The 26,980-nt window shown below is 48.7% G+C and overlaps 1 protein-coding gene across 2 annotated transcripts in view; it reads left to right on the top strand.

Moving 5' to 3' along the window:
• Positions 1–26,980, top strand: part of scn4ab (sodium channel, voltage-gated, type IV, alpha, b) — a 232,152-nt gene that overhangs the window by 110,489 nt on the left and 94,683 nt on the right. For both annotated transcript variants that reach the window (XM_085966222.1, XM_085966221.1), the window contains one exon: positions 26,103–26,315. In XM_085966222.1, coding sequence (XP_085822348.1) covers positions 26,103–26,315 — 213 coding nt within the window. The remainder of the gene's footprint in view (positions 1–26,102; positions 26,316–26,980) is intronic.

A 26,980-nucleotide genomic window follows, 5' to 3' on the forward strand; every position in this document is an offset into this window, starting at 1 on the left:
ATACTGCAGATGCTGGAAATCTGAAATAAAAACAGAAAATGCTGGAGATACTCAGCAGGTCAGGCAGCACCTGTGAAGAGAGAAATAGAGTTAATGGGCTAGATTTTCCTGGAGCCGTCAGGCGGGGTTTCAGGCGTGTGGGGGGGAAATCCCGAATTTGGGGATCCCGACACCATCCCGCCCAAAACCCCACCCCACGCAAGTTTTAGGGGTGGCGGGTACCCGCCCCGCACTGGGACCCACCGAAACCAGGCGGGAAGGGATTAGTGCCAATTAACTGCCTGTTAACAGGTAGTTAACAGGCAGCTTTTAGCCTAATCCCTATTTTGAGGGGTTTCGTGTGGGTTTCCCGACGGCTCCAAACCATGCCAGGTTAGAGCAGGCGGGCCGTCGGGTTGATGGAGTTGGAGGGGTCGCGATGTCGGCGCTCAGGTGAGTGATGGGTGCATGAGTGTAAAGGTAAGTGTGTTTGGTGTGTCTAAAGTGTGTAAAGAACTTTTACTTACCTGTACTTACCTTAACAGCCTTTCTTCCTGTAGCCGTCGGGAGCCCATCACTCACCCGGCACTTAAAGCTGAACGGCTGCGATCTGTGAAAAGTGACAGCCTTCAACTTTGAGTGCCGGTAAGAGTTCTAACTGAGTCTGTGCAGAAGGACTCATGTCAGAATTCAGACTGTCAGTGTTTCACAGCTTCAAACAGCTGTCAAACGCTGATATTTCATCTGTCAAGAACTCTTGACAGATGAAATTGCAGTCTGTGATGTCATCTGTTGTCGGGTGGCCCTTAATTGGCCTGCTGAGCCCGCTGGGCAGGCTCAACAAGGTCAATCAAGGGAAAATTGCGCAGATTGGCCGGACGTCGATGTAGGCGGGTCAAAAACCTGAAAGGGGAAGTCCCGCTTTCTTCCCGACAGGTTCGGGAAAATCTACCCCAACGTTTCAGGTCGATGACCTTTCGCAGAGTTCTGACGCAGAGAAACGTTAACTCTGTTTCTCTCTTCACAGATGCTGTCTGACCTGCTGAGTATCTCCAGCATTTTCTGTTTTTATTTTATATTAAAAATATGACTGTCGGGCCTCTTGCCTCGCCGGCAATGGCCCGAAGGTACATCCTGGGAGGAGGGAGGGGGGTGAAGCGGGAACAGGGGTGAGGCTGATCGCGAATGCTGTGGCGTTGAGAAGCACTCTTGCTACTCCCAGCTCCACAGGAACAGATTTTGTAGACATTTTTCTCAACTGCTTTTTGTTGGCGACTGCTGTTTAGACCGCAGCAACGCTGAAGGATCCAGACTGGAGCAGGCTCGGCTCCTGCTCTGCTCATCACACTCCAATTACGGCAAGGGGGGCCTGGAACAGGCGTTAGGCCCCCCCCCTCAATTCCACATGTGAGGGGGGCCTAATGATTGTTCGAGGCGGCCCATAAAACGGGTGCAATGAGATCCAATTTCTACGCCAATATTTCCAAAGTTGGCCACTAGGAATGACATGCCCACACTCCTCCTCCGCACCCAAATGCTCCTGCATCATCCCAATGAACTCGGTGAAGCATCTTGGAGCTCCTGAGAGAGCTTCACAAAAGGGCAGCTTCCAGAAGTGTGTTTATGAGTTTAAGAAACTTCGAGCGATGCCAAGGTCCAAGGGAATCCCAAAGACAGGAATTCTCTCCAGATCACAAAATCAATTTTTTCCCACACCGTCTACACTATTATAATTAACAGTAAGCATAGTAATATATATTAGCATTCAATGCCGGGATCTATTTTTATGACACTTGGAATCAGGTTTGTCTTATCTTCGAAAATGACATTAAATGAATATTGCAAATCCTTGGATGTTTTTCACAAATTATAATATCTAATGGCGTGACAGCACTCTACGTGCAATTAGGTGTTTGCCGAGGGTCAAGGTTGCACTTCACCTCTGAGCCAGAAGGGCATAGGTTCAAGTCCTGCTCCTAGGGCTTCAGCGCATAATGTAGGTCAACACTTCAGTGTGGTACTGAGGGAGTGCAGCATTGTTGGCAGTGCTGTCTTGTGAATGATATGTTAAAGCGAGGCCCTGTCTGCCCTCACAGATGGATAGAAAAGATCGCTTGGCACTATTCGAAGAAGAGCAGGCCAATATTTATCCCTCAACCAACATCACTTAAAAACATTTTGGCCTAGAAATTCATTGACGCCACTTTTGGGGCGCTAAAGTGGGGCGTCCGCTAAAGTTTGCGGCCGCCGCCAAATCTATGCCACTTCTCCGATATTCATTAGCTTCGCCCTAGGAGTTCGGGCGAGCGCTAAAACTGCTGCTGGATGCCTCTCTTTAGGCGCTAAGCCGGAGGTGGTGATCGATAGCGCCGAGGCCGGGCGCAGCGCAGGTGCGGCCATCTCGTGATTGACAGCAGACACCCTGGCGCCAGCCAGCTCTTAAGGGGGAAGGGTCGACTGTGTCTGCTGCCACGCCCTGGATAGTGGAGCCCTCCAGCTCGGCCTGAACACTGCTGCTGGACCCAAATAGCGCCTGAAGACATGGAGAAGGCCCGTGAACGTGCGCAGCGCTTCTCAGAGCGTGATCTGAGTGTGCTGATTGCTGCTGTGGAGAAGAGGCGCCATGTTTTGTACCCGGACAATGGCAAGAAGGCGACGGTCCGCGTCTACAGGAGAGCCTGGAGGCATGTCGCCACCAAGCTGTCAGCCAACAGCGACGTCCCCAGGACCGGTGCCCAATGCCGCAAAAAGTTAAATGACCTCACACGCATTGTCAGGGTGAGTACCCTTTCCAGTGACCTCCTCATCCTTGCATGTGCACCTCATATTATGGGCAAAGGGACCTGAAAGCTCTAATGGCCAGCCTTCATCCAGCAGCTATGGCACAGGCATGAGCATCAATTGCACATTCTGCACTGAACACACTGGCCAAGCTATTCCACCATGGGAGGCAGTGCACACCAGATCATGGCGACACACTGGCCAGGCTATTCCACCATGGGAGGCAGTGCACACCAGATCATGGCGACACACTGGCCAGGCTATTCCACCATGGGAGGCAGTGCACACCAGATCATGGCGACACACTGGCCAGGCTATTCCACCATGGGAGGCAGTGCACACCAGATCATGGCGACACACTGGCCAAGCTATTCCACCATGGGAGGCAGTGCACACAAGATCACGGCGACACACTGTACTTAGAGGCCGTCCTTTCTCTTGCAGGCCAAGCTGGCGAATAATCGCAAGAGCCGGACTGCGACCGGGGGAGGCCGACCCCATATCCAGCCACTCACCGACCTGCAACATCGCGTGGAGCGCCTCATGGGTGGCCGGGTGATTGGGCCCATTGCATGTGGAGATGCCGACCCTGTTCTGGGCAGCAATGGTAAGGACATCACCTTTTGCACCTCTCTCGTCCCACTTGCGCATCAGATCTACATCCTTTGCCACTGTCCGACCAATGCGCTGAATGCCACCACTCATACATCCCGCACTGACGCCCTCTCCTCACTCTAAAGCTACTCTTGTGCCTTCCTGCTTTCAGATGGTGAAGAGGAGGTCCCTGAACTTGCCAGTGACAGACCCTCCGAAGAGGAGCAGGAGGAGGAGCAAGAGGAAGGCGGCCCATCAGGGGAACCCTCAGCCGCGGCCACCCAGGCCAATGTAGGGGACACGTCTTCCCTGGAGGGCAGCGTGGTGGAAGTGTCGAAGGGGAGGGGAGCTCCTGGGACCTGCGGGCTGCAGAAAGGCGGGAGGGGGGTGGAAGCTCGGCGGCCTTCTCCCCAGAGGGAGGAAGCGTCGGAGGGGAGTCCAATTGCTGGGCCCAGTGGCCTCCAGCAACGCAGGAAGGGTCGGCCAGCTCGGCGGCCTTCTCCCCAGAGGGAGAGTCCGGCCTCCAGTCAGGAGATGCTCTTCGCCGAGGAGATGGAACGCCTCGAAGACTTGTCCGCGGACTCGGAGCGCCGGCACACGGAGCTCATGGCGGCAGTGGCACGGTTGCCTGAGTCCATCGATTCCCTCTCTCGGAGTGTGGCCGAGTTCGGGCCCTCAGAGGCCACCAGTCGGGCGGAATACCGGGCAGATCAGGCAGCGAGTCGGGCGGAATTCGGGGCAGCTCTGTCAGCGACTGGCCAGGTGATCAGTGGTGCCGTCCAGTCACTGGTTGCTCTGATGCGGTCAGTGAACAGGTCAACACGGGCACTCACTGCTGCCACACTCGCTGTGTCAGCCAGGCATCGCCAGGGCACCCGGCGCGCTGCAGCAGCACAGCGATCTGTCCCTCGGCAGATTGGTGCGCATGCTGCAGTGCTGGCCCGGGCGAGTGCCAGTGTCTCAGGTGACCAGCGAGCGCCTGCCATCTGCCAGCTTGCCGCCATTCCTCCAGCCGCCACTGCCAGTCCCCCAGTGGAGCTGCCAGGAGCTGCTGCAGCGACTGATGCTGGCCAGCCAGAGCTGCAGCAATCAACAGCCGCCCGCTCGACGGCCAGACCTCGACTAGGCCGACCCCCAAGGGCATCTGCCGTCACGACATGTGCCCCTCAGGAGCCAGCCCCCAGCCTTGCAGCAGCCAATGGCCTTACTTTGAGGCGGAGCAGCAGGGCGGGCAGGGGCCACCCAAAGATGGCCAAGGCATCGCCCTAGCGGGCCAAATAGTCGAATGTGTGGCCATTTGTGTTTGTTTCTTGAGGCCGAGAATTGGATGTTTGTTTTTTGAAGGCTGATGATGTGATGTTTGTTTTTGACGAAGGCCGAGAATGACGGCCATTTTAGTTGCCCTATTTTGTTAATCCTCTCCAGGTTGTGGGAGCGAGTAATGAGTTTGAGTGTTTTTTGGGGGTTTCGTCTGTTTTTGGCTTTCATGTGGGAAGGGCCCAGAGTTTGTACAATAAACCATTTTATTTATTCACATTGTCCATGTTTGATCTTTGAAGTGTTTGTTGCCTTAACCGGCTGAGGGCTTGCGGAGCGGCTGCAATCATGTTCTATCATTGGCACAAGCCATTCCCTGACAGGGGGCCTAGAAGTGACGTTCAATAAGCCGCCGACGGGCGGCCCTTGGACCTTGTGCCTCCCTCCTGGGCTGGTACTCCTCGTCCTCGTTGTCCTCATGCTCCTCCTGCTCCTCCTCCTGAGGTGGTGGTCCAACGTGAGGTGGCAGTGCCTGAGTCCTGCGGATAGCCAGGTTGTGCAGCATGCAGCAAACGACGACGAATTGGGAGACTCGATCCTGCGAATACTGGAGGGCTCCCCCGGAGCGATCGAGACAGCGGAACCGTTGCTTGAGCACGCTGATTGTTTGTTCTATGAGGTTCCTCGTCGCTTGATGGCTCTCGTTGTATGCCTCTTCAGCAGGGGTCGTGGGCGCGCGGAGCGGGGTCATGAGCCAGGTACACAAAGGATAGCCTTTGTCCCCGATAAGCCATCCTCTTGGGGGAGGCTGTGCCTGGAACATGTCAGCCACAGTTGTCTGTCGCAGGATAAAGGCATCGTGGCTGCTGCCTGGAAAGCGGGCATTGACAGCTAGGATGCGCTGCCTGTGGTCACACACCAGCTGTACATTGAGGGAATGGTAGCCCTTCCGGTTGCGGTAATCCTCGGCATGCTCAAGAGGTGCCCGCAAAGCCACATGCGTGCAGTCAATGGCGCCCTGCACCATGGGGAAGCCCGCTATTCTTGCAAACCCCACTGCACGCTGCTGCTGCTTGTCCAGGGTCATGGGGAAGGAGATGAATTGATGTCTCCTTCTGAAAAGGGCTTCGGTCACCTGGCGGATGCAGCAATGCACGGCGAACTGGGAGATGTTAGCGATGTCCACAGTAGCGGATTGGAAGGAGCCGGAGGCATAGAAGTTGAGAGCCACCGTCACCTTCACTGCCACCGACAGAGACGTCCTGCGCATCAGCTGTGGCTGCAGATCTCTCTGAAGCAGCCGGCAGATGTCTGCAACCACCTCCCTTCGGAATCGCAGCCTCCTAACACACATCGCTGCAGACATGGTCAGATAGGAGGTCTGCTGGCGGTATACCCTACGTGGGTAAGGCCTCAGTTGGTGACGCCTGTTGCCCCCTCTGCGTCTAGCCAGGGCTGCCACTCTCTCACGGCGTCTGTAAGCCCTTCTGGCATAAGGCTGAAATTCAGCGTTGCCACCCAATGCAGCCCCCATTATATGCTGGCAAACACTGAGCTCTGAATGAAGGCAAAGATAATTGGTAAGCTCTGGCCTGAGCCAAAAATACCTGTCCAAGTGTTGGTCCAAACCAGTAAACTCTCCTCCTTGGTCTCTGTCCAAAAAACCGTTGCACAAGAGTGAATGCTGCAAAATGGCTGGCCTTTATACTGCTGGGTAAGTGCCCTTTAATTTGCGCTCCCCGCGGCCCGGCTGGGCTGTGTACCGTTCCACTTCACAGTCGCTCGGGCCGCCCGGCGCACAATGGGCCGGCGCGAGTGAAGTTCCGGTTCGGGGCGCACAAAAGGCGTTGCACTAGCAAATGACGTTATGATGTGCGCGCGCAGCAGGGCGCGCGCTAAGACTTTGCGCCGGCGCTAAATGTGTACTGAAGTTGGGGCGAGGCGCAGATCGCGCTGCGCCCGGCCGCTAAGCGCCTAGCGCTCGAAATCTACTCCTCCTAAGGCGCTAACGGCTGCCGCGCCCAACTGAATTTCTAGGCCTTTGTTTTTAATTATCTGGCCACTTATCTCATTGTTTGTGGGACCTTGCTGTGCACAAATTGGCTGCCAAATTTCCCTACCTTACAACACTGACTACACTTCAAAAAGTACTTCAGTGGCTGTAAGATGCTTTGGGACGTCCTGACGTCGAGAAAATCATGCCCCAGATTCCTGTTATGTGCTCCTGGTAGTTGAGGTTCCATGCACAGAACATAATTTTGTATAAAGTACCTCTATATATTTTTGCCATTGCATGAGATACATATTTCATTTGTTTTAACTTCTTATTCTTGTGAAGTCGCTGAATTGTGATATGGACCTTGAAATTATACTGTGTGACATTAATGTATGAACACTTAGCCTGTTTCAGTGAAACTCCTCTGTCTGCCATTTTGACTGTAATGTTAAACCATTTATTTTCAGTAAGTTAATGTTACAGGAAACTTTGTGATATCCGGCACCGACGGGACCGAGCTGTTGCCGTCCCATCAAAACTGCCAGACAAACCAGCGCTAATGTTAAAACATACGGAGCTTTTGAGCTCCGTATCTAGCAACAAACCCTGTTGCTTAGCAACAGCTTCTAAACAGTCGGCCGTAGCTTGCAAGCATCTCTGTAGCTAAGCAACAGCTTTAGCTAGACCTTGCAGAGCCTGACTGGTGAAAAAAAAGCAACAAAAAAAAACTTACTGAACCGACTCCTGAATTTTGCCGGTGGATCAAGCATTCCGGACAGTTAACCTCCGGATAAACCAAAGTTTCCTGTACCATTAAAATAACACATAAAGATGTGTTTGTATACAAATACCACTCATTGTAATCTCCAGGGCACCATTTTAAGCTCTTTTGAGGGAATACAACCATTTGTGTTTTAAAACGGGCTTTTTATTTTAGATTTTCTTGAATTGATAATGTAAGCCTATTTGTGGGTCATTGGATCACTACGGCTGACTGAGTCAAATGCTCAGTAACTCGAGCTGAGGATTTGTAGCTCTTAATAGTTCCAGGGATGAGAGATTACAGTCATGTGGATAGACTGGAGAGGCTGGGGTTGTTCTCCTGAGAGCAGAGAAGGTTGAGAGGAGGTTTGATAGAGATGTTCAAAATCATGAAGGGTTCAGATAGAGTAAATAAAGAGAAACTGTTTCCAGTGGCTGAAGGGTCGATAACCAGAGGGCACAGATTCAAGGTGATTGACAAAAGAACCAGAGGCGACATGAGGAAAAACTTTTTTACACAACGAGTGGTTAGGATCTGGAGTGCACTGCCTGAACGGGTGGAGGATACAGATTCAATAGTCGCCTTCAAAAGGGAATTGGATAAATACTTGGAGAAAAAAACTTGCAGGGACATGGGGAAAGAGCAGGGGAGTGGGACTAACTGGATTGCTCTTCGAAAGAGCCGGCGCAGACTCGATGGGCCGAATGGCCTCCTTCTGTGCTGTAATGTGCTATGATTAATTTTACTCATTTGTTGATGAGACCTATGTCTTACAAAAGGTCATGTCTTCACCTTGTAATCTAAACTTTCTTGGTAAAGGCACCTGTTACAAATGTTGGGCTTGTTCTACATATTCTCTCGAGCCAGTGTCACCGGTCCTTCCTGGAAGCGGACCCCGTGTCCTTTATGATCAGGGGTTTAACCTTTACTAACCAATATCGACCCCAAAGAAAGCATATCTTGTGGGGAGGGGCCATAACAATGAAATCCCTCAATATTATCTGGTCATTATCACGCTGTTGTTTGTGGGACATTGCTGTGGGCAAATTGGCTGCCACATTTCCTACATTACAACAGTGACTACACTTCAAAAGTACTTAATTGGCTGTAAAGCACATTGGGATGCCCTGAGGTCATGAAAGACGCTATATAAATGCAAGGCTTTCTTTTATATGAACTGGCTACTGTAATCTCACAGATGCCACCGGTAATCTAAACTTTCTTGGCAAATGCACCCGTTACACATGTTGGGCTTGCCACCGATAAGGGGTCGGCCATTTAAGACCAAGATGAGGAGCAATTTCTTCACTCAGAGGGTTGTGAATCTTTGGAATTCTCTGTCCCAGAGGGCTGTGGATGCTCAGTCGTTGAGTATATTCAAGGATGAGCTAGAGAGATTTTTGGACTCTAGGGGAATCAAGAGATATGGAGATCGGGCGGGAAAGTGGAGTTGAGTTCAAAGATTTTATTGAATGGCGGAGCAGGCTCAAGGGGCCGTATGGCCCACTCCTGCTCCTATTTCTTATGAAAGGTGGGCTGATTAACACTTTAGTGCGATGAAGCCAATTATAAGTCAGAAGACTAATTAATTTTATAAACAATAAGTGAACATTTATTGTAAATCTCACCTTCAGCTAATTTGTGAAACACTCTGTGTACCGTAGTGGCTCAGTTGGTAGCACCCTCAGCCCCTGAGTCATAAAGGTTGTGGGTTCAAGTCCCATTCCAGCAACTTGAGCACAACAATCTAGGCTGATACTCCAGTGCAGTACTGAAGGAGTGTTGCACTGTCGGAGGGGCTGTCTTTTGGATGAGATGTTGAACCGAGGCTCCGGATGCTGTCTCGGATGGACGTAAAAGATCCCGTGGCACCATTTTGAAGAAGAGCAGGTGAGTTATTCCTGGTGCCCTGGGCAACATCACTAAAAAAAAATAGATTATCTGGTCATTATCACATGGCTATTTGTGGGAGCTTGCAGTGCGCAAATTGGCTGCTACGTTTCCTACATTACAATAGTGACTACACTTCAAAAAGTACTTCATTTGGCTGTAAGGCGCTTTGGGATGTCCGGTGGTCGCGAAAGGCGCTATATAAAGGCAAGTCTTTCTTTCTTATAGAAAATAACAAATCTACCACACTCAGGAGGCCAAATGCACTCTTCTGACCATCAGATTCTCTGAAACTGTTTGGCTCTGACTTTAAAGAGATCACCCTCACTCTCCAGCCCTGGCTTCCCTCCCAGCTCCAATTAGACTGTTTCAGACCATGTGCTCCTTTGTTCATTTCTTAGCCCAACAGGAAGCCAACAGTTTAACTTTTCACCCTCCTCCGGCTCTTCCTGTCGGTGGATTTGCCAGTTGAGCTGCCAATCAAACTGGCTGCTGCCCTCCAAAGAATGGGTTGCAGCCAGACTACCCACTGCTGAGTATGCAGGTAAGCCAACCCTTCCAATATGTGCTTTGATCGAACATAAGAACATAAGAACAAAAGAAATAGGAGCAGGAGTAGGCCAATCGGCCCCTCGAGCCTGCTCCACCATTCAATAAGATCATGGCTGATCTGATCCTAACCTCAAATCTTCTATCACTCTGCATCCACCCGAACCCATGTGATCTCCCGGGAGAGGCGAAAAACCAGATAAAGACCCAATGGCCAATTTGGGAGAAAAAAATCTGGGAAATTCCTCTCCGACCCATCTAGGCGATCGAAATTCTTCCAGGAGATCACTCTGTCCCTATATTTTCTACAGTACTTACCTTCTGTAAAGGCGATCTCCACCCCAGCCAGGAACAGGAATAAAACCATCTCCTGAAATCTAACACAGAATTAGAACACAGTAGGAGCAGAACCAGGCTACACGGCCCCTGGGCCCACTCCACTACCCACAGGGCCATGAACATTCCGAACCTAGACTCATGTCCAATTTCCTGCCCGCTCCCCGTAACCCTTAATTCCCTTTACTTCTAGGAAACTATCTATTTCTGTTTTAAATTTATTTAATGATGTAGCTTCCACAGCTTTCTGGGGCAACAAATTCCACAAACCTACCACCCTCTGAGTGAAGAAGTTTCTCCTCATCTCAGTTTTGAAAGAGCAGCCCCTTATTTTAAGATTATGCCCCCTAGTTCTAGTTTCACCCATCATTGGGAACATCCTCACCGCATCCACCCGATCAAGCCCCTTCACAATCTTATATGTTTCAATAAGATCGCCTCTCATTCTTCTGAACTCCAATGAGTAGAGTCCCAATCTACTCAACCTCTCCTCATATGACCACCCCCTCATCCCCGGGATTAACCGAGTGAACCTTCTTTGTACTGACTCGAGAGCAAGTATGTCTTTTCTTAAGTATGGACACCAAAACTGTATGCAGTATTTCAGGTGCGGTCTCACCAATACCTTGTACAACTGCAGCAATACCTCCCTGTTTTTATATTCCATCCCCCTAGCAATAAAAGCCAACATTCCATTGGCCTTCTTGATCACTTGCTGCACCTGCATACTAACTTTATGAGTTTCATGCACCAGGACCCCTAGATCCCTTTGTACTACTGTACTTTCCAGTTTCTTGCCATTAAGATAATAACTTGCTCTATGATTTTTCCTGCCAAAGTGCATAACCTCACACTTTCCAGTATTGTATTCCATCTGCCAAATCTCTGCCCACTTACTTAGCCTGTCTACGTCCCTTTGCAGGTATTTAATGTCCTCCTCACTCACTACTTTCCGTCCCATCTTTGTATCATCTGCAAATTTTGATATGTTACACTCGCTCCCCTCCTCCAAATCGTTAATATAGATTGTAAAGAGTTGGGGACCCAGCACTGACCCCTGCGGAACACCACTAGTTACTGGTTGCCAATCTGAGAACGAACCATTTATCCCAACTCTCTGCTTTCTATTAGAGAGCCAATCCTCCACCCACGCCAGAATATTACCCCCAATCCCGTGATTTTTTATCTTGAGCAATAATCTTTTGTGTGGCACCTTGTCAAATGCCTTTTGGAAGTCTAAATACACTATGTCCACTGGTTCCCCTTTATCCACCCTGTATGTTACTTCCTCAAAAAACTCCAGCAAATTTGTCAAACATGACTTCCCCTTCATGAAACCATGCTGAGTTTGTCCTATTAAATTATGTTTATCCAAATGTCCCGTTACTGTCTCCTTAATAATGGACTCTAACATTTTACCAACCACAGATGTTAGGCTAACAGGTCTATAGTTTCCAGCCTTCTGCCTACTACCCTTTTTAAATAAGGGTGTTACATTAGCAGTTTTCCAATCTGCTGGGACCTTTGCTGAGTCCAGTGAGTTTTGGAAAATTATTACCAATGCATCCACAATCCCTACCGTTACTTCCCTCAAGACCCTAGGATGCAAGCCATCAGGTCCAGGGGATTTATCCGCCTTGAGTCCCATTATTTTACCAAGTACCACTTCCTTAGTGATTTTAATCGTATTTAGTTCCTCCCCCCCTAGAGCCCCCTGTTTGTCCAGTGTTGGGATATTCTTAGTGTCCTCTACTGTAAAGACTGATACAAAATAATTGTTCAGTGTTTTTGCCATCTCCATGTTTCCCACCATTAATTTCCTGGTCTCATCCTCTAAGGGACCAACATTTACTTTAGCCACCCTTTTTCTTTTTATATAACTATAGAAACTTTTACTGTCTGTTTTTATATTTTTTGCTAATTTACTTTCATAATCTATCTTCCCTTTCTTAATCAACCTTTTAGTTATTTTTTGCTGTCTTTTAAAGACTTCCCAATCTTCCATCCTCCCACTAGATTTGGCTACCTTATATGCCCTTGTTTTTAGTCGGATACTATCCTTAATTACTTTACTTAGCCACGGATGGCTATCTTTTCTTTTACACCCTTTTTTCCTCAGTGGAATATATTATTTTTGGAAGTTGTAAAATAACTCCTTAAATGTACACCACTGATCATGTACCGTCTTACCCTTTAATCTATTTTCCCAGTCCACTCTAATCAATTCCGCTCTCATACCTTCATAATCTCCTTTATTCAAGCTCAGCACGCTTGTTTGAGATCCAACCTTCTCACCCTCTAATTGAATATGGAACTCAACCATGTTATGGTCACTCATTCCAAGGGGATCCTTTACTAGGACATTTTTAATTAATCCTGTCTCATTACACAGGACCAAATCTAAGGTTGCTTGCCCCCTGGTCGGTTCAGTTACATACTGCTCAAGAAACCCATCCCTAATACACTCAATGAACTCATCCTCAAGGCTGCTCTGCCCAATTTGATTTGTCCAGTTAATATGATAATTAAAATCCCCCATAATTATAGCTGTTCCCTTATTACAAGCCTCAACTATTTCCTGATTAATACTCCGTCCAACAGAGTTGCAACTGTTCGGAGGCCTATAGACTACACCCACTAGCATTTTTTTCCCCTTATTATTCCTTATCTCCACCCAAACTGTTTCACTATCCTGCTCCTTTGACCCAATATCATTTCTCTGTATTATAGTGATTCCTTCCTTTATTAACATAGCCACCCCACCTCCTCTCCCTTCCTGCCTGTCCTTCCTGATTGTTAAATAACCTGGTATGTTTAATTCCCAGTCATGGTCACCCTGCAGCCATGTTTCTGTAATGGCCACAAGATCATACCCATATGTCGTTATTTGTGCCGTTAACTCATTCATTTTGTTAGGAATGCTACGTGCATTCAGATAAAGAACTTTCAAATATGTTTTGTAACACTTAGTTCCTGTTTTTTCCCTTTTTAGTACTTTACTTTTTACTCCATACCTTCTGTCGCTTCCTGACACATTCTGTTTTTTAATTCCCCCACTGCTACCTAAGTCTATGACCTTCTCTGTTGTCATTTCTATTATTTGCTCTCTAGAAACCTCCCCCCCACTAATTAGTTTAAAGCCCTCTCTACAGCCCTAGTTATATGATTCGCCAGGACTCTAGTCCCAGCACTGGCCAAGTGGAGTCCGTCCCAACGGAACAGCTCCCTCCTGTCCCAGTATTGGTGCCAGTGTCCCAAGAAGCAAAACCCATTTCTCCCACACCAGTCTTTGAGCCACGCATTTAACTCTTTAATTTTATTTATCCTAGCCATATTCGCTCGTGGCTCAGGTAATAACCCAAAGGTTATTACCCTTGAGGTTCTGTTTTTTAATTTGACCCCTAGCTGCTCATACTCCTTTAACAGAACCGTCTTCCTTGTCCTATCTACGTCGTTTGTACCAACATGGACCACGACAACTGGATCCTCCCCCTCCCACTCCAAGTTTCTTTCCAGCCCAGAAGAGATGTCCTTAACCCTGGCACCGGGCAGGCAACACAGCCTTCGGGACTCCCGCTCTTGACTGCAGAGAACCCTATCTATCCCCCTAATGATACTATCCCCTACCACTACAACATTTCTTTTTACTCCCTCCACTTGAATGGCCCCCTGTACCACGGTGCTGTGGCCAGGTTGCTCATCCTCCCTGCAGTCCCCGCTCCCGCCCTCACAGGAAGTAAGAACCTCGATCCTGCTGGACAAGAACAAGGGCTGCGTCTCCTTCAACACTACATCCTGGATCCCTGTACCTTCCTCACTCGTAGTCACACCGTCCTGTCCCTGACCACGGACTACATCTGCAGTAATTAACTTCATAGGTGTGACCATCTCCTGAAACATAGAGTCCAGGAACTTCTCCCCCTCCCTGATGTGTCGCAGTGTCTGAAGCTCGGTCTCAAGCTGCATAACATGGAACTTGAGTTCCTCTAGCAGCAAACACTTGTCGCAGATGTAATCACCGTGAGCCTCAATGGGGACCACCGCCTCCCACATCTCGCAATAGTAACACATCACCTGCTCCATTCTATATAATTAATTAAATTTCTTATTATTAGTTATGAAGACCCTGCCCAGATATAGATGATAATGTCACACCACTATTCAAAGGACTTACCAACTTAAAGGTATAAAAAACAGAAGGAAGAAAACCAACCAACCAGCTGATCACCAACCTCCTCCTTGAATACTGTCTGTGGGGCCTGTTTGGTTGACTCGTCTCGCTGCTCCACCTCCGCAGTGCTGTCTAAGCCTGGGAGTGGGGAACAAAACAGAGCAAAAAACACACCCTCACCTCCCACTTGCCCGAACTCTCCCACTTAGCAAAACTCCAGCACCACTCAATGCACAAAGCACTCCGTGCACTGCACTAGCCCCTCCCCTTTTATACCCGGATTCTACTTCCGGTTTAAACTGCCCAAGAGTTTAAAAAACCCTTAAAAAATGAAACTTACTTCAAATAATTGACTTCTTAACACACTAAAATTCACAAAATACACTTAAATGATTTTTCTCCCACTTAGCAAAACTCCAGCACCCCTCAATGCACAAAGCACTCCGTGCACTGCACTAGCCCCTCCCCTTTTATACCCGGATTCTACTTCCGAAGGGATGCCATTAAGTCTTTTCCTTCCATCCCTTCCCATACCCCCAACAATATTGGACACATCCCTATTGGGATGTTCAATCTAATGACAATGGATAAATTTCTCTCAACTGAAGCAAGCATTACTGTCAAGAAGTCGTACCATCCAAATTTAAATCCCCCGCTCCTCAAATTGCCATAGTGTCATGGGATCTTTCCCATCCACCTAAAAGGGCAGTTTAACGTTGCATGCAGAAGATCCCTCAGTACTGCACAGAATTGGCAGCTTAGATTATGTGCTCAAGTCTTTGGACTGGGGCTTTAACCCATGACCTACTGACTCAGAGATGAGAGTGCTACCACCTAGCGAAGGATAGTCGCAAGCACAGTTGGATCTCGTGTTAGTGGTTGCTAGATAGCGATGGTGTGTGACTTGGAGGGGGACCTAGAGGTGATGGTGTCCCCATGACATGACTACTCTTGTCCTCAGTATAAGGGCACAGCAGAAGGATTTGTTCTTGAAGTAATCTTGATGAGTTGCTGGAGTGCATTGTGTGGATGGTCGATATGGCAGCCAGGTGGACAGATGGTGGAGAAGGCGGATATTGAGCCTGGTGGCACAGTGCCAAACAAGCAAACTCCTCTGTCTTGTATGTCATTGAGCTTCTCAGGTGTTGTTGTGGCTGGACTCAGTAGCATTCCATCATACTCTAGACTTGAGCCTTGTAGATGGTAGAGAGGCTTTGAGGAGTGAGGAGGTGACCCACTTATTGCAGAGTACCCATCCTCTGCCTCGTTCTTGTAATCACTGAGTTGATATGATGCTGCAGTCAAAAGTGAAGGGAAGATGGATAGGCTTCCTCTTGATCGAGATGGTCATAACTTGGCACATATTTGTTGCAAATGTTGCCTACCACTTGTCAGCCCAAACCTGAATGTTATCCAAGTCCTACTGTAAGCAGACATGGCATGGGCTGCTTCATTATTAGAGAAATTGTGAATGGAGCTGAACACTATGGAATTGTCAGCAAACACTCCTGACCTTATGACCGAGGGAAGGTCTTTGATGGAGCAACTGAAGGTGGTTGGACCAGGACACTTCCCTGAGGACTTCTTGCAGTGATGTCCTGTGGTTGTCATAATTAGCCTCCGACCTTGTTCCTTTGTATCAGGTATGACTCCAGCTACTGGAGACGTTTTCCTTTGACCCTGTTAACCTCAGTTTTGCTAGGGCTCCTATGACACTCACCTCTCCTCTGGAATTCAGTTCTTGGGTCCATGTCTGGGTCAAGGCTCTGCTGTGCTGCGATCCAGAGCTGAATGATTCTGGTGAAACCCAAGTTGAATGTCGGTGAACAGGTGAGTGAGTAGGTGCTGATTGATGCCACTATTGATGACGCCTTCCATCACTTCACTGATGATTGGAAGGAGGCTGATAAGGCAGTAATTGATCAATTAGACGCTAATTATAGTTTATGGAAGTCTTCCTCAATATTCAGTTGCTTGGCTGCCCTCCTTAGCATCGCACCCCAGGTTATCTAAAGGCCAGAAAAATAACAGCAGAAAATAGCAGGGATTTATTCTCTTTGTTTTTTTAAAGACTATTCAATGTGATTTTTTTTGTTGGTATTTTAGCCAAAATGTGATGTCTAGAGTGTACTGCTACTATGACTAAATTCCCGTCGGTCGGCTCAGCAGCGACGATGGGGCCAAATGAATCCACTCCACGTTGTTGGTTCTGAACTAGCTGGGCTGCTTCAGTCATCTGTATCACTTTCAGTGACAAGTCACTTTTGACATTGTCTATCCAACGCTTCCTTGATCTTCCTCAGCTTCTTGTTCCATGTACCTGTGTGTGCAGGGCCGTGAAAGGCATTCTAGCTGTTTCCTTTCTTGAAACGTGCCCAAACCATCGCAGTTCTCTTTCTTGGATCTTCTGTATAAGTGTTGTTTCTTGTCCAAGTCATGTTCCCATTATATCATTCTTGATTCTTTGCATCCTGGATACTCCTAGTATTCTCTTCAACCAACTCATCGCTTCATAAACTCTTATCTTCATTTTTACCGAAATATCTTTAACCTTCCGTATCGTGCTTACTCTTCAAAAATCAGCAGAAGCAAGTCCAATCCTCCTTTTGATGTCTTCCTCACAACTTTTATATGTGTAGAATGTGTCTGACTCAAAACTTTCATATAAATAGATAGAAAATGCATTTCTTTCTGCATTAACTCATTGACCAAAAAAAACACACAACAGCTGATATGCTGCGATGGAGGAGCAGATGGTGCATGGTATCATGTAATCATTATCGTGACTTGGGTTACACCATATCTACCATTGAGCTTGATGCATGAAAATAAAAAGGAAAGAAAGTAAGATTATATCACGTAAATAAAACCAAGTGAGTGCAAGGCAACAACTCATCCCCCGGTTCTGGTAATATTCAATACTGTTTGAGCTTTGCTTTTAACTATCCTATAATTAGTTCTGCCCCAGTATATTGAGAAGGTGTATAGAAATCTAGGAATTGCGAGACAAAAAAAGACCAGGTTCCATCTAGTTCGCCTTTTACCATCTTTATAGTCACATGATACAATGATAATGGAGTTGTTGACAATTCATGGCAATCAATCTCAATCAATTAGTCTACAACAGACCCAGGCATGAGGCGAGGAAACCTCTGGTGGGAATCTTTGGGAACCATAGGTGCAAAGTGTGGTAAACCACGTTCACTATCGTATCACTGTTAGTAGTTAGCACTGTTCACCACTGTTCGTTATAACTGTATCACTGACCACTATTGTATCACGGTACGAGGTCGCCTCTTGCCACACTGCTATACCTGGGATGACCACTGCCGACTCCGCCTTGGCTCCACCCACCAGGCCAGGTATAAAGGTGAGCGACTGGCTGGTATTCCTCCTGCTTGGATCGGATCACCCACGAGAGTGGGCTGTTATTTAGTCAATAAAAACCTTTAGTCACCTTCGTAACTCTTCGCCTTTTATTGGAGGAATTGATAGGTATATCAATTTTATTGACTAAATTTAATGATGTCCGACAACGAGTCACAACCGGCGGAGGAGCCACCAGCGCAGCTCCCAGGAGCACAGCCACACCAGCCAGCTTGGCTGCGAGCCCTCAGACCGCCGTACCTGGACCTGAACCCACGAGCAGCAAACTCAGCCGCAGACTTTAAACACTGGCTGGTCTGCTTCGAATCATACCTGAGAGAATCCAGCGTCCCTCAGGCATCCAAACTAAGTGTCCTGCAGGCACAACTGAGCCCGAGAGTATACACTCTCATCGAGGACATGACTACCTACGAGACCGCCATCAACCTGCTGAAACAGAAGTACCGGACCCCGGTAAACTACATGTACGCTAGGCACCTCCTAAGATCACGGCCGCAACAGCCAGGAGAATCAGTAGCCGAATTCTCACAGGCGCTATATGCACTCGCCAGGAACTGTGACTTTAAATCGGTGTCGGCAGCTGAAAATACTGAAGATAATATCCGCGACGCATTCCTGAAAGGCCTACGGTCCGAGTACTCACGGCAAAGACTGCTGGAAGCTAAAGACCTCAGCATGGAAAAAGCTGAAGCCCTCGCTATCTCCCTGGAAGTGGCCCACCAAGATCAGGAAGCATTCACCAGGTACTGCTCGCGACCCTGGGACTCGGGCCCGACCCCTACCACAGCACCCTTCCCAGCGCCGCCCCCGGGACCTACCTCTGCGTCGGCGTCCCGGACCCGACCGGCCCCGCCACCCCCGGCACCGGCCCCGACATCGGGCATCCGCGATCGGGCCGCCGGCTGTTTTTTTTGTGGCCAGGAGAAGCACCCGAGGTCGCGCTGCCCAGCCAAGAACTCCATATGTAAAACCTGCCTGAAGAAAGGCCACTTCTCCAAGGCCTGCAGGAGCGGATCCTCAGAGGCCAGCAGTGCCGCATGCGAACTATGGGGGCGGCCATCTTCGTTTAGGGCAACTGAGGCCAGCATCCCCACACATGAGTCATGGGGGCGGCCATCTTTGTTTAGGGCAACTGAGGCCAGCATCCCCACACATGAGTCATGGGGGCGGCCATCTTTGATTAAGGCAACCGACCCCAATAGTGCCTCATGGGGCCCTACCTCGTGGGAGACGCCATTTTACTCACCACGCCCGACCGCCTCGCCCGCAGATGACAACGACTCGCTCAGCTACACACTAGCTTCCGTCACCCTGGACCAAGCCCGCCCGCACCATCTGTCCAAGTCAATGATGGACATCAAAGTGAACGGCCACGCCACGACCTGCCTGTTCGACAGCGGAAGCACGGAGAGCTTCATCCACCCAGACACGGTGAGCCACTACTCCCTCTCTGTCCTACCAACGCGCAGCCGAATCTCGATGGCATCGAGGTCCCACGCCACGGACATCAGCGGCTACTGTGTCGTGACCCTGTCGGTTAAGGGCACGGAGTATAAAAACTTTAAACTCCTCGTCCTCCCCCATCTCTGCGCTGCCGTCCTACTAGGGCTGGACTTCCAATCCCACCTCCAAAGCGTAACCCTAGCATACGGTGGACCCCTCCCCCCACTCACAGTCAACAACCAGCAAACGTTAAACCGCCCACCGCGTAACACCTGCAGCCTCTCCACCCTCAAGGTCCCGCCACCCTCTCTGTTTGCTAACCTTACCCCTGACTGCAAACCCGTCGCTACCAAAAGCAGGCGGTATAGCGCCGGGGACAGAGCCTTCATTAGCTCTGAGGTGCGGCGCCTCCTGAAAGAGGGCATTATCGAGGGGAGCAGCAGCCCCTGGCGTGCCCAGGTCGTAGTCGTAAAGACCGGCGATAAAAACCGCCTGGTCATCGACTACAGCCAGACCATAAACAGATATACCCAGCTGGACGCATACCCCCTCCCCCGCATATCTGACATGGTCAATCAGATTGCACAGTATAAAGTATTCTCGACCATCGACCTGAAGTCGGCCTACCACCAACTCCCTATCCACCCTGAGGACCGCCAGTATACCGCCTTCGAGGCGAATGGGCGCCTATACCACTTCCTTAGGGTCCCCTTCGGTGTCACTAATGGGGTCTCGGTCTTCCAAAGGGAGATGGACCAGATGGTTGACCAGAACGAACTGCAGGCTACATTCCCCTACCTAGATAACGTCACTATCTGCGGCCGCGACCAGCAGGAACATGACGCGAATCTGGAGAAATTCCTCCGTACGGCCCAACGGCTGAACCTCACCTACAATAAGGAGAAATGCGTGTTTAACACCACGCGCCTTGCCATCCTCGGCTGCGTAGTGGAGAACGGAATCATCGGCCCCGACCCAGAAAGAATGCGCCCCCTCATGGAGCTACCCCTCCCCCACTGCCCTAAAGCACTTAGGAGAACCCTGGGGCTTTTCGCCTACTATGCCCAATGGGTACCCAATTACGCGGACAAAGCCAGACCCCTCCTGAAAGCCACTTCCTTCCCCCTCACGGAGGAGGCGTGCGCGGCCTTCTCCCTCATTAAGGGAGACATAGCCAAGGCCACGATGCACGCAGTGGACGAGTCCATCCCCTTTCAGGTGGAGAGCGACGCATCCGACTTCGCCTTAGCCGCCACCCTAAACCAGGAGGGGAGGCCAGTGGCCTTCTTCTCAAGGACCCTACAGGGCCCCGAGATCCGACATTCGTCGGTCGAGAAAGAGGCCCAGGCGATCGTGGAGGCAGTACGGCGCTGGAGGCACTACCTGGCAGGCAAACGATTTACCCTCCTCACCGACCAGCGTTCGGTGGCTTTCATGTTTAATAACAAGCTGAAGGGCAAAATCAAGAATGACAAGATTTTGAGATGGAGAATCGAGCTCTCCACCTACGATTATGAGATCTTGTACCGGCCAGGCAAGCTGAACGAATCCCCTGATGCCCTTTCACGAATGACATGCGCCAGCGCGCATATCGATAGGCTTCAGACCCTCCACGACCAGCTCTGCCACCCCGGAGTCACCAGACTCTACCATTTCATTAAGGCCCGCAACCTGACCTACTCCATCGAGGAGGTCAGGACCATGACCAGGAACTGCCAGACCTGTGCGGAGTGCAAACCGCACTTCTATAGGCCGGACCGAGCAAGCCTGATCAAGGCCACCCGCCCCTTCGAGCGCCTGAGCATCGACTTTAAGGGGCCCCTCCCGTCCTCTGACCGTAATGTGTACTTCCTCAACATCGTTGATGAGTACTCCCGTTTCCCCTTTGCCTTCCCCTGCCCCGACATGACCAGTAGCACGGTCATTAAGTGCCTGAATGCCCTCTTCGCCTTGTTCGGGTTCCCGAACTATATACACAGCGACCGGGGCTCCTCCTTCATGAGCGAGGAACTCCGGCAATTCCTCCTAGAGAGAGGTATTGCAGCAAGCAGGACCACCAGCTACAACCCCAGAGGTAACGGTCAGGTGGAAAGAGAGAACGCGACGGTATGGAAGGCCGTCCTCTTAGCCTTAAAGTCTAAGGGCCTCCCAACCTCCCGCTGGCAAGAAGTCCTCCCGACAGCGCTGCACTCCATCCGGTCATTACTTTGCACGGCCACTAACACCACCCCCCATGAACGAATGTTCGTTTTCCCCAGGAAGTCGACTACGGGAACCACTCTACCAACCTGGCTGACCGCCCCGGGGCCGGTCTGGCTGCGGAAACACGTGAGGACCCATAAAACGGACCCCCTGGTCGAGAGGGTGAACCTCCTGCACGCCAACCCCCAGTACGCCTACGTGGCGTACCCAGACGGGCGGGAGGACACTGTCTCCCTACGAGACCTCGCACCCTCAGCCGATCCGGAAACACCGCCACCACCCCCCCCAACCTCAGTCCAGGTAGACGGCATGCCGGAACCCCACGAGCCCTCGCCGACCACGCAAACACCAGCATCAACACCGGATAAGGCACCAGCACCGGATAAGGCAACACCACCGCTGCGGCGATCGGAGAGGCTTACGAAGCCTCCGGACAGACTGACCTACCAGAATTGGTAGTACACTTCACCCCGCCGGACTTAATTCTAAACAAGGGGTGAATGTGGTAAACCACGTTCACTATCGTATCACTGTTAGTAGTTAGCACTGTTCACCACTGTTCGTTATAACTGTATCACTGACCACTATTGTATCACGGTACGAGGTCGCCTCTTGCCACACTGCTATACCTGGGATGACCACTGCCGACTCCGCCTTGGCTCCACCCACCAGGCCAGGTATAAAGGTGAGCGACTGGCTGGTATTCCTCCTGCTTGGATCGGATCACCCACGAGAGTGGGCTGTTATTTAGTCAATAAAAACCTTTAGTCACCTTCGTAACTCTTCGCCTTTTATTGGAGGAATTGATAGGTATATCACAAAGTCACTTGTTCCTCCCAAGCATGCCACACTCATGTCTCAAATTACTCAGACACTGTATCCCAAAATATTATTTCCTGAAAGAAACCTATCTAACTTGCATTTGAATGCATCAATACTGTCCTGAGGGAGCCTGTTCCATAAAGTGAAGTAATGTTTCTGCAGATTAGTTCTGAATTTACTCCCCTTTAAGCCGAGTCTTCTGGTTGTACTGTTCTAGACAAGGTGAAATAGCTTGTCGTGATCTATCTTATCTAGAATCCTAAAAACTGCAATTACATCACCTCTCAACCTTTTCTTTTTCAGTAAGAACAGGCCCAATTTACATAATATCCAATCCCTCCATCCCCTCAATCATTCTGGTTGCTCGCTTCTAAATCCTTTCAATAGCGACAATATCCTTTTTGTTATGCACTGGCCAGAACTGTATACAGTATTCTAAGTGCGATCACACCAATGATTTATAAAGTGGCAGGTTTACCTCACTTTATCGGCTCAATATTGACCTTTCAACACATCCCAACACCTGATTTGTGTTACTTGCTGCCAGCAAGCATTGTTGCGATGGCTTCAATTTATTGTCAATCTGGACCCCCGGATCTCTTTCATCTTCCCTGTAGTAGTTTCTTCCTGGTATTTTTGGTGAGACAAGATATGGCATGAATGTCACAATTTCATTTTGTTACAAATATAGCAATGATGTCCCACACAAGCCATTGGCAAGCTGTAGAAAAATATAACCTCCTGTACCGTTTGAAATAGTTTTAGAGTTGCCTTGTACTGTACAGTCCTACGGTGTGTTCTTTGTCATCATATCTGTTAGATTCATTTTTATAGAATGTGATCTTGTAAATTCCAGCTGGAAGTCGGGGCAAAGATCCATTTTCATTTTAAATGCTGCTTTTTTTCATCGAATATCTATTTTGTGCCACTGTATTTTTTGTTACTTTATCACCCTATGAATGAGGCTCTTGTAATGTTCACAACTTTACATTAATTATTCGCTTCTAAAATGACTCCACTGATGTCAGACATTCTGTGTGATGTTGTGCCTCGTAACTTACTGCTGTCCATTAGCAATGACCTCATTACCTGTTTAATCGGGGCTGATTTTGCCAATGGGGGCGTGTTGGAGGCGGGACTGCTGTTTGTCGGGTTTTAGTCCCACCTCCATTGACTTGTGGCCAACCCACACTATTTTTCCTTGATTGACCTTGTTAAGCCCGCCCAGTGGGCTTAGCAGGCCAATTAAGGGGAAGCTGGTTGCAGAGAACATCAGCGTATGACGTTTCATCTGTCAAAAATTTTTGACAGATGAATTGTCATCGTTTGACAGCTCTGTGAAGCTGCCAAACACTGACATTCTCTGTTGTTTGGTGAGTTCTTGTACTCAAGGCTCACCAAACCTCTTTTGTGAGCAGAAAGCACATGGTTGTTGCATCGGAGAATGCAGCAGCCATTCTGTCATCTCTGCCGTGGAGATGCCGGAGCCTCCACATCCCCAACGATTGAAGCCTGCAGGAAGAAACAAAGGGAAGGAAACTTTTTCCATCACTTTTCACTCACCTCACATACTTACCTCTCCACACTTGCACCCATCACTCACCTCCACAGCGCACTTTTGGACCCCTCCGACCCCCGCAGACCCACTGCTCGCCTCGGTCACCCTGGTGGGGTTTCCCGACATCGGGAAGCCCGCGCCTCTGCTGGAAAAATGGGGATAATTCTCTTAACTGCCTGTTAACAGGCAGTTAAGTGGCTGTAATCCCCTTCCCACCTCCAGGAGACGCGACCCGGCGCGGGTCAGCTACCCGCCTCCTGGGAAGATGGCACAGAGGCGGGTTGCGGGCGGGATGGGTACCTGCCCCCAGATTCTGCCATTTTCCCGGCAGTCCCGCCTCCAAACCCGTCTCCCCAGGGCTGGCAAAATCGCCCCCATCAACTCACTTTGACACAATACCCACTGAAAGAAAATGTGCACTTAACAGCAAAGAACAGATGGGCTCGTGCGGGTTATTCAGAAATGTGTACAGATATCTTGCTAGCATGGGGTTTCTATTTGTTGGATATCTCATGTACTTCTATGATTCACTCTTCACTAGCCATTTTCTACATATACAATGGTGGTTAACAACATCTTATTTTATAATGGGACTCAAAGGCATTTAACTGTCCGCGGAGAGTGAGTTTCTGAGACTATCATTCCAGTCCCATGGAGTAAACAGTTCAATTTTAGTGTGGGGCGGGTATCTGGAGAAGGAAGCTTCAACACAGAGATGAGCAAATACCTCCAGGTGCTATCTTAACACTTTTATATTATATCAGTTACCCCATCACAGAAAGTTAAACTATGAACTTCAGAGGAGTTAGAAAATGCCGGATTCAATTAACAAACAAATGGATCCAAGAGTTGTCATGGAAACAGACACTATTCTATCCAAAAGAGTCATTGTTAAAGATTCTCCCTGCCCAGATAGAATGCCTTCTGGCTAAATAAATCAATACTCTTGATTGGTGATGAATGTTATAGTGCTATATAGTAATGGTTCAAAACTATTAGCAATAAAACTGTATGGGTAGATTGATGCTTCAAAGTAGATAATCCTAGCTGAATCAGACTCTAGTGCTGTTCTAAATATTAAGCAATTGCCTTGAAAATATTAATAAGGTATCATCACAGATATTATTGGCCAGAATTTACTGTCAAACGACGCTCACCGTTATTTGTGCACAAATCACACAGCAACTTCAGGCGAGGGCAGATGCACGGTTGAACGCGAAAATCCGTAAGTTGCTGACTGAGATGTGCCGCTCCACCATTAGCTTCCCGAAAACGGCATCTCGCCGTCCGACTCACCATTTTATTGCTTTAAATGGTGTGAAGTTCTTGGCCTTGCACGGTAGACACGAACTCACCACAGAAAGTTAGGGCGTCTCTATTCCAGTCTAATTACCCATTATAATGGCGTGATAAGTCTTAATTACTGCCAAACAACATCTCTAGCACTGAAAATTAACTATGACAAGTGTGGAGTCTCACCCCTTCAGTTTTTAATTGTTGTTGGAGATTTAAAAACAATGTAAATTACATTTTTTTAACTTTTTCTTTCTGTCTCTTTTCTCTCTCTCTTAATCCAACCTTTCTTTCCCTCACTTTATGTCACTTTCTGCACCTGATTTAACATTGAATTCAATATTCTAACTTGCACTTTCTGGTTCAAACTCTCTGCTGTTCATTAACAATTCTTGGTTAAGGAGAATCATAGTTGGTTGCCCTATTCACACAGGTCCCAGATGTCCTGAAGAGGGTGCTGCGCCATTTCGATCTCCCACTTGCAGCAACGTGCCGTGCAAAAGCTCCTGGAAATTAAACGGGCAAGAGCAAGTCTAACTAACGGCGATTGCCATTCTCTGGTTAGAGTAAATACTGGCCCAATGTATGTTAATGATCGATAAACACACAATGCATTTATGCAATTTTCATTGAAAAGTGGCATTGTGCAAGAAAAACACCAGTATGCACTGTGTGTAGAGTGATGCATGGATTTTCTGAGCACACGCTTTTCCCATAACAGTGATCATTCCCTTCTATTATTGACACAGTGGATCCTCACAGACCCCCATTCTGGTGCCATGTTCTCCCAGGTAAACATCATCAGCACCAAAAGGATGATTTAAAAGCCATCTATATGCTCCTTAAATCAAAACTCTGATAAAAGGTCCAACGTCAGAACTCAACAGCGACTCCATATTTCCATGGCTTTCCACACATGTTCAGCCTCTTAACTTTCCTCATTTGCAAATGGCAGTGCTGTGCAATTCATTGGAAGTTTAGTGCGAGGTTCTAGATGTATCTCCGGTGTCATATTTACAAAGAAAAGAATGTGATAGGCACTGTCTAAGGAGGAAATTGTCATCTTGTGTTTCTCCTACAGACTCTTCGTGCCGCTGGGAAAACCTACATGATCTTCTTTGTGATCATCATTTTCATTGGGTCCTTTTATCTGATCAACTTAATCCTGGCTGTGGTGGCAATGGCTTATGCTGAACAAAATGAGGCCACCCGCCTGGAGGCCGAGGAAAAAGAGAAAGAGTTTCAGGAGATTATGGAAAGCATTAGGAAACATCAGGAGGAACAAGAAGCTCAGGTATGTGAGCCATTTATATTTATTTATTGTGTTTGTTTATTTATTTATTTAGGGAGTCAAGTGTTATGGGGAGCGGGCAGGGAAGTGCAGTTTGAGGCCAAGATCAGATCAGCCATGATCTTATTGAATGGCGGAGCAGGCTCGAGGGGCCAAATGGCCTCCTCCTGCTCCTACGTCTTATGCTTTTATTCATTCATTCTCGGGATGTAGGCGTTGCTGACATTTATTGCTCATCCCTATTTGCCCTGAGAAGGTGGTGGTGGGCTGCCTAGTTTGTAGCAGTTTGATACAACTGAGATCCTTACTGAATGATTTCAGGGTCAACCACGTTGGTGTGGCACTGGGGCCACATATAGACTAGACTCGGTAAAGGCGGCAGGTTTCCTTCCCTCTGGGACATCAGTGGGTTTTTACAACAATCCAACAATTTTCACGGTCACTTTTACTGATTCCAGCTTTTTATTTCTAGATTTTTGTTCATTTAATTCAAATTCTCAAACTGCCATAAGTGGGATTTTGAACTCATGGGGCTCGAATTTCCAAGCCCCGTGGAGGCAGGTTTGGAGGCGGGAGTGGGGGGAAAATTGCAGAATCGGGACGCACGAACCCTTCCCGCCCCCAACCCGCCTCCATGCCCGTTTCCCAGGAGGCGGGTACCCAACCTG

Source organism: Somniosus microcephalus, chromosome 24, assembly GCF_052327205.1.
Source record: "Somniosus microcephalus isolate GS21.2 chromosome 24, FLI_Smic_1.0, whole genome shotgun sequence".
In the NCBI taxonomy this organism is placed as follows: Eukaryota; Metazoa; Chordata; class Chondrichthyes; order Squaliformes; family Somniosidae; genus Somniosus; species Somniosus microcephalus.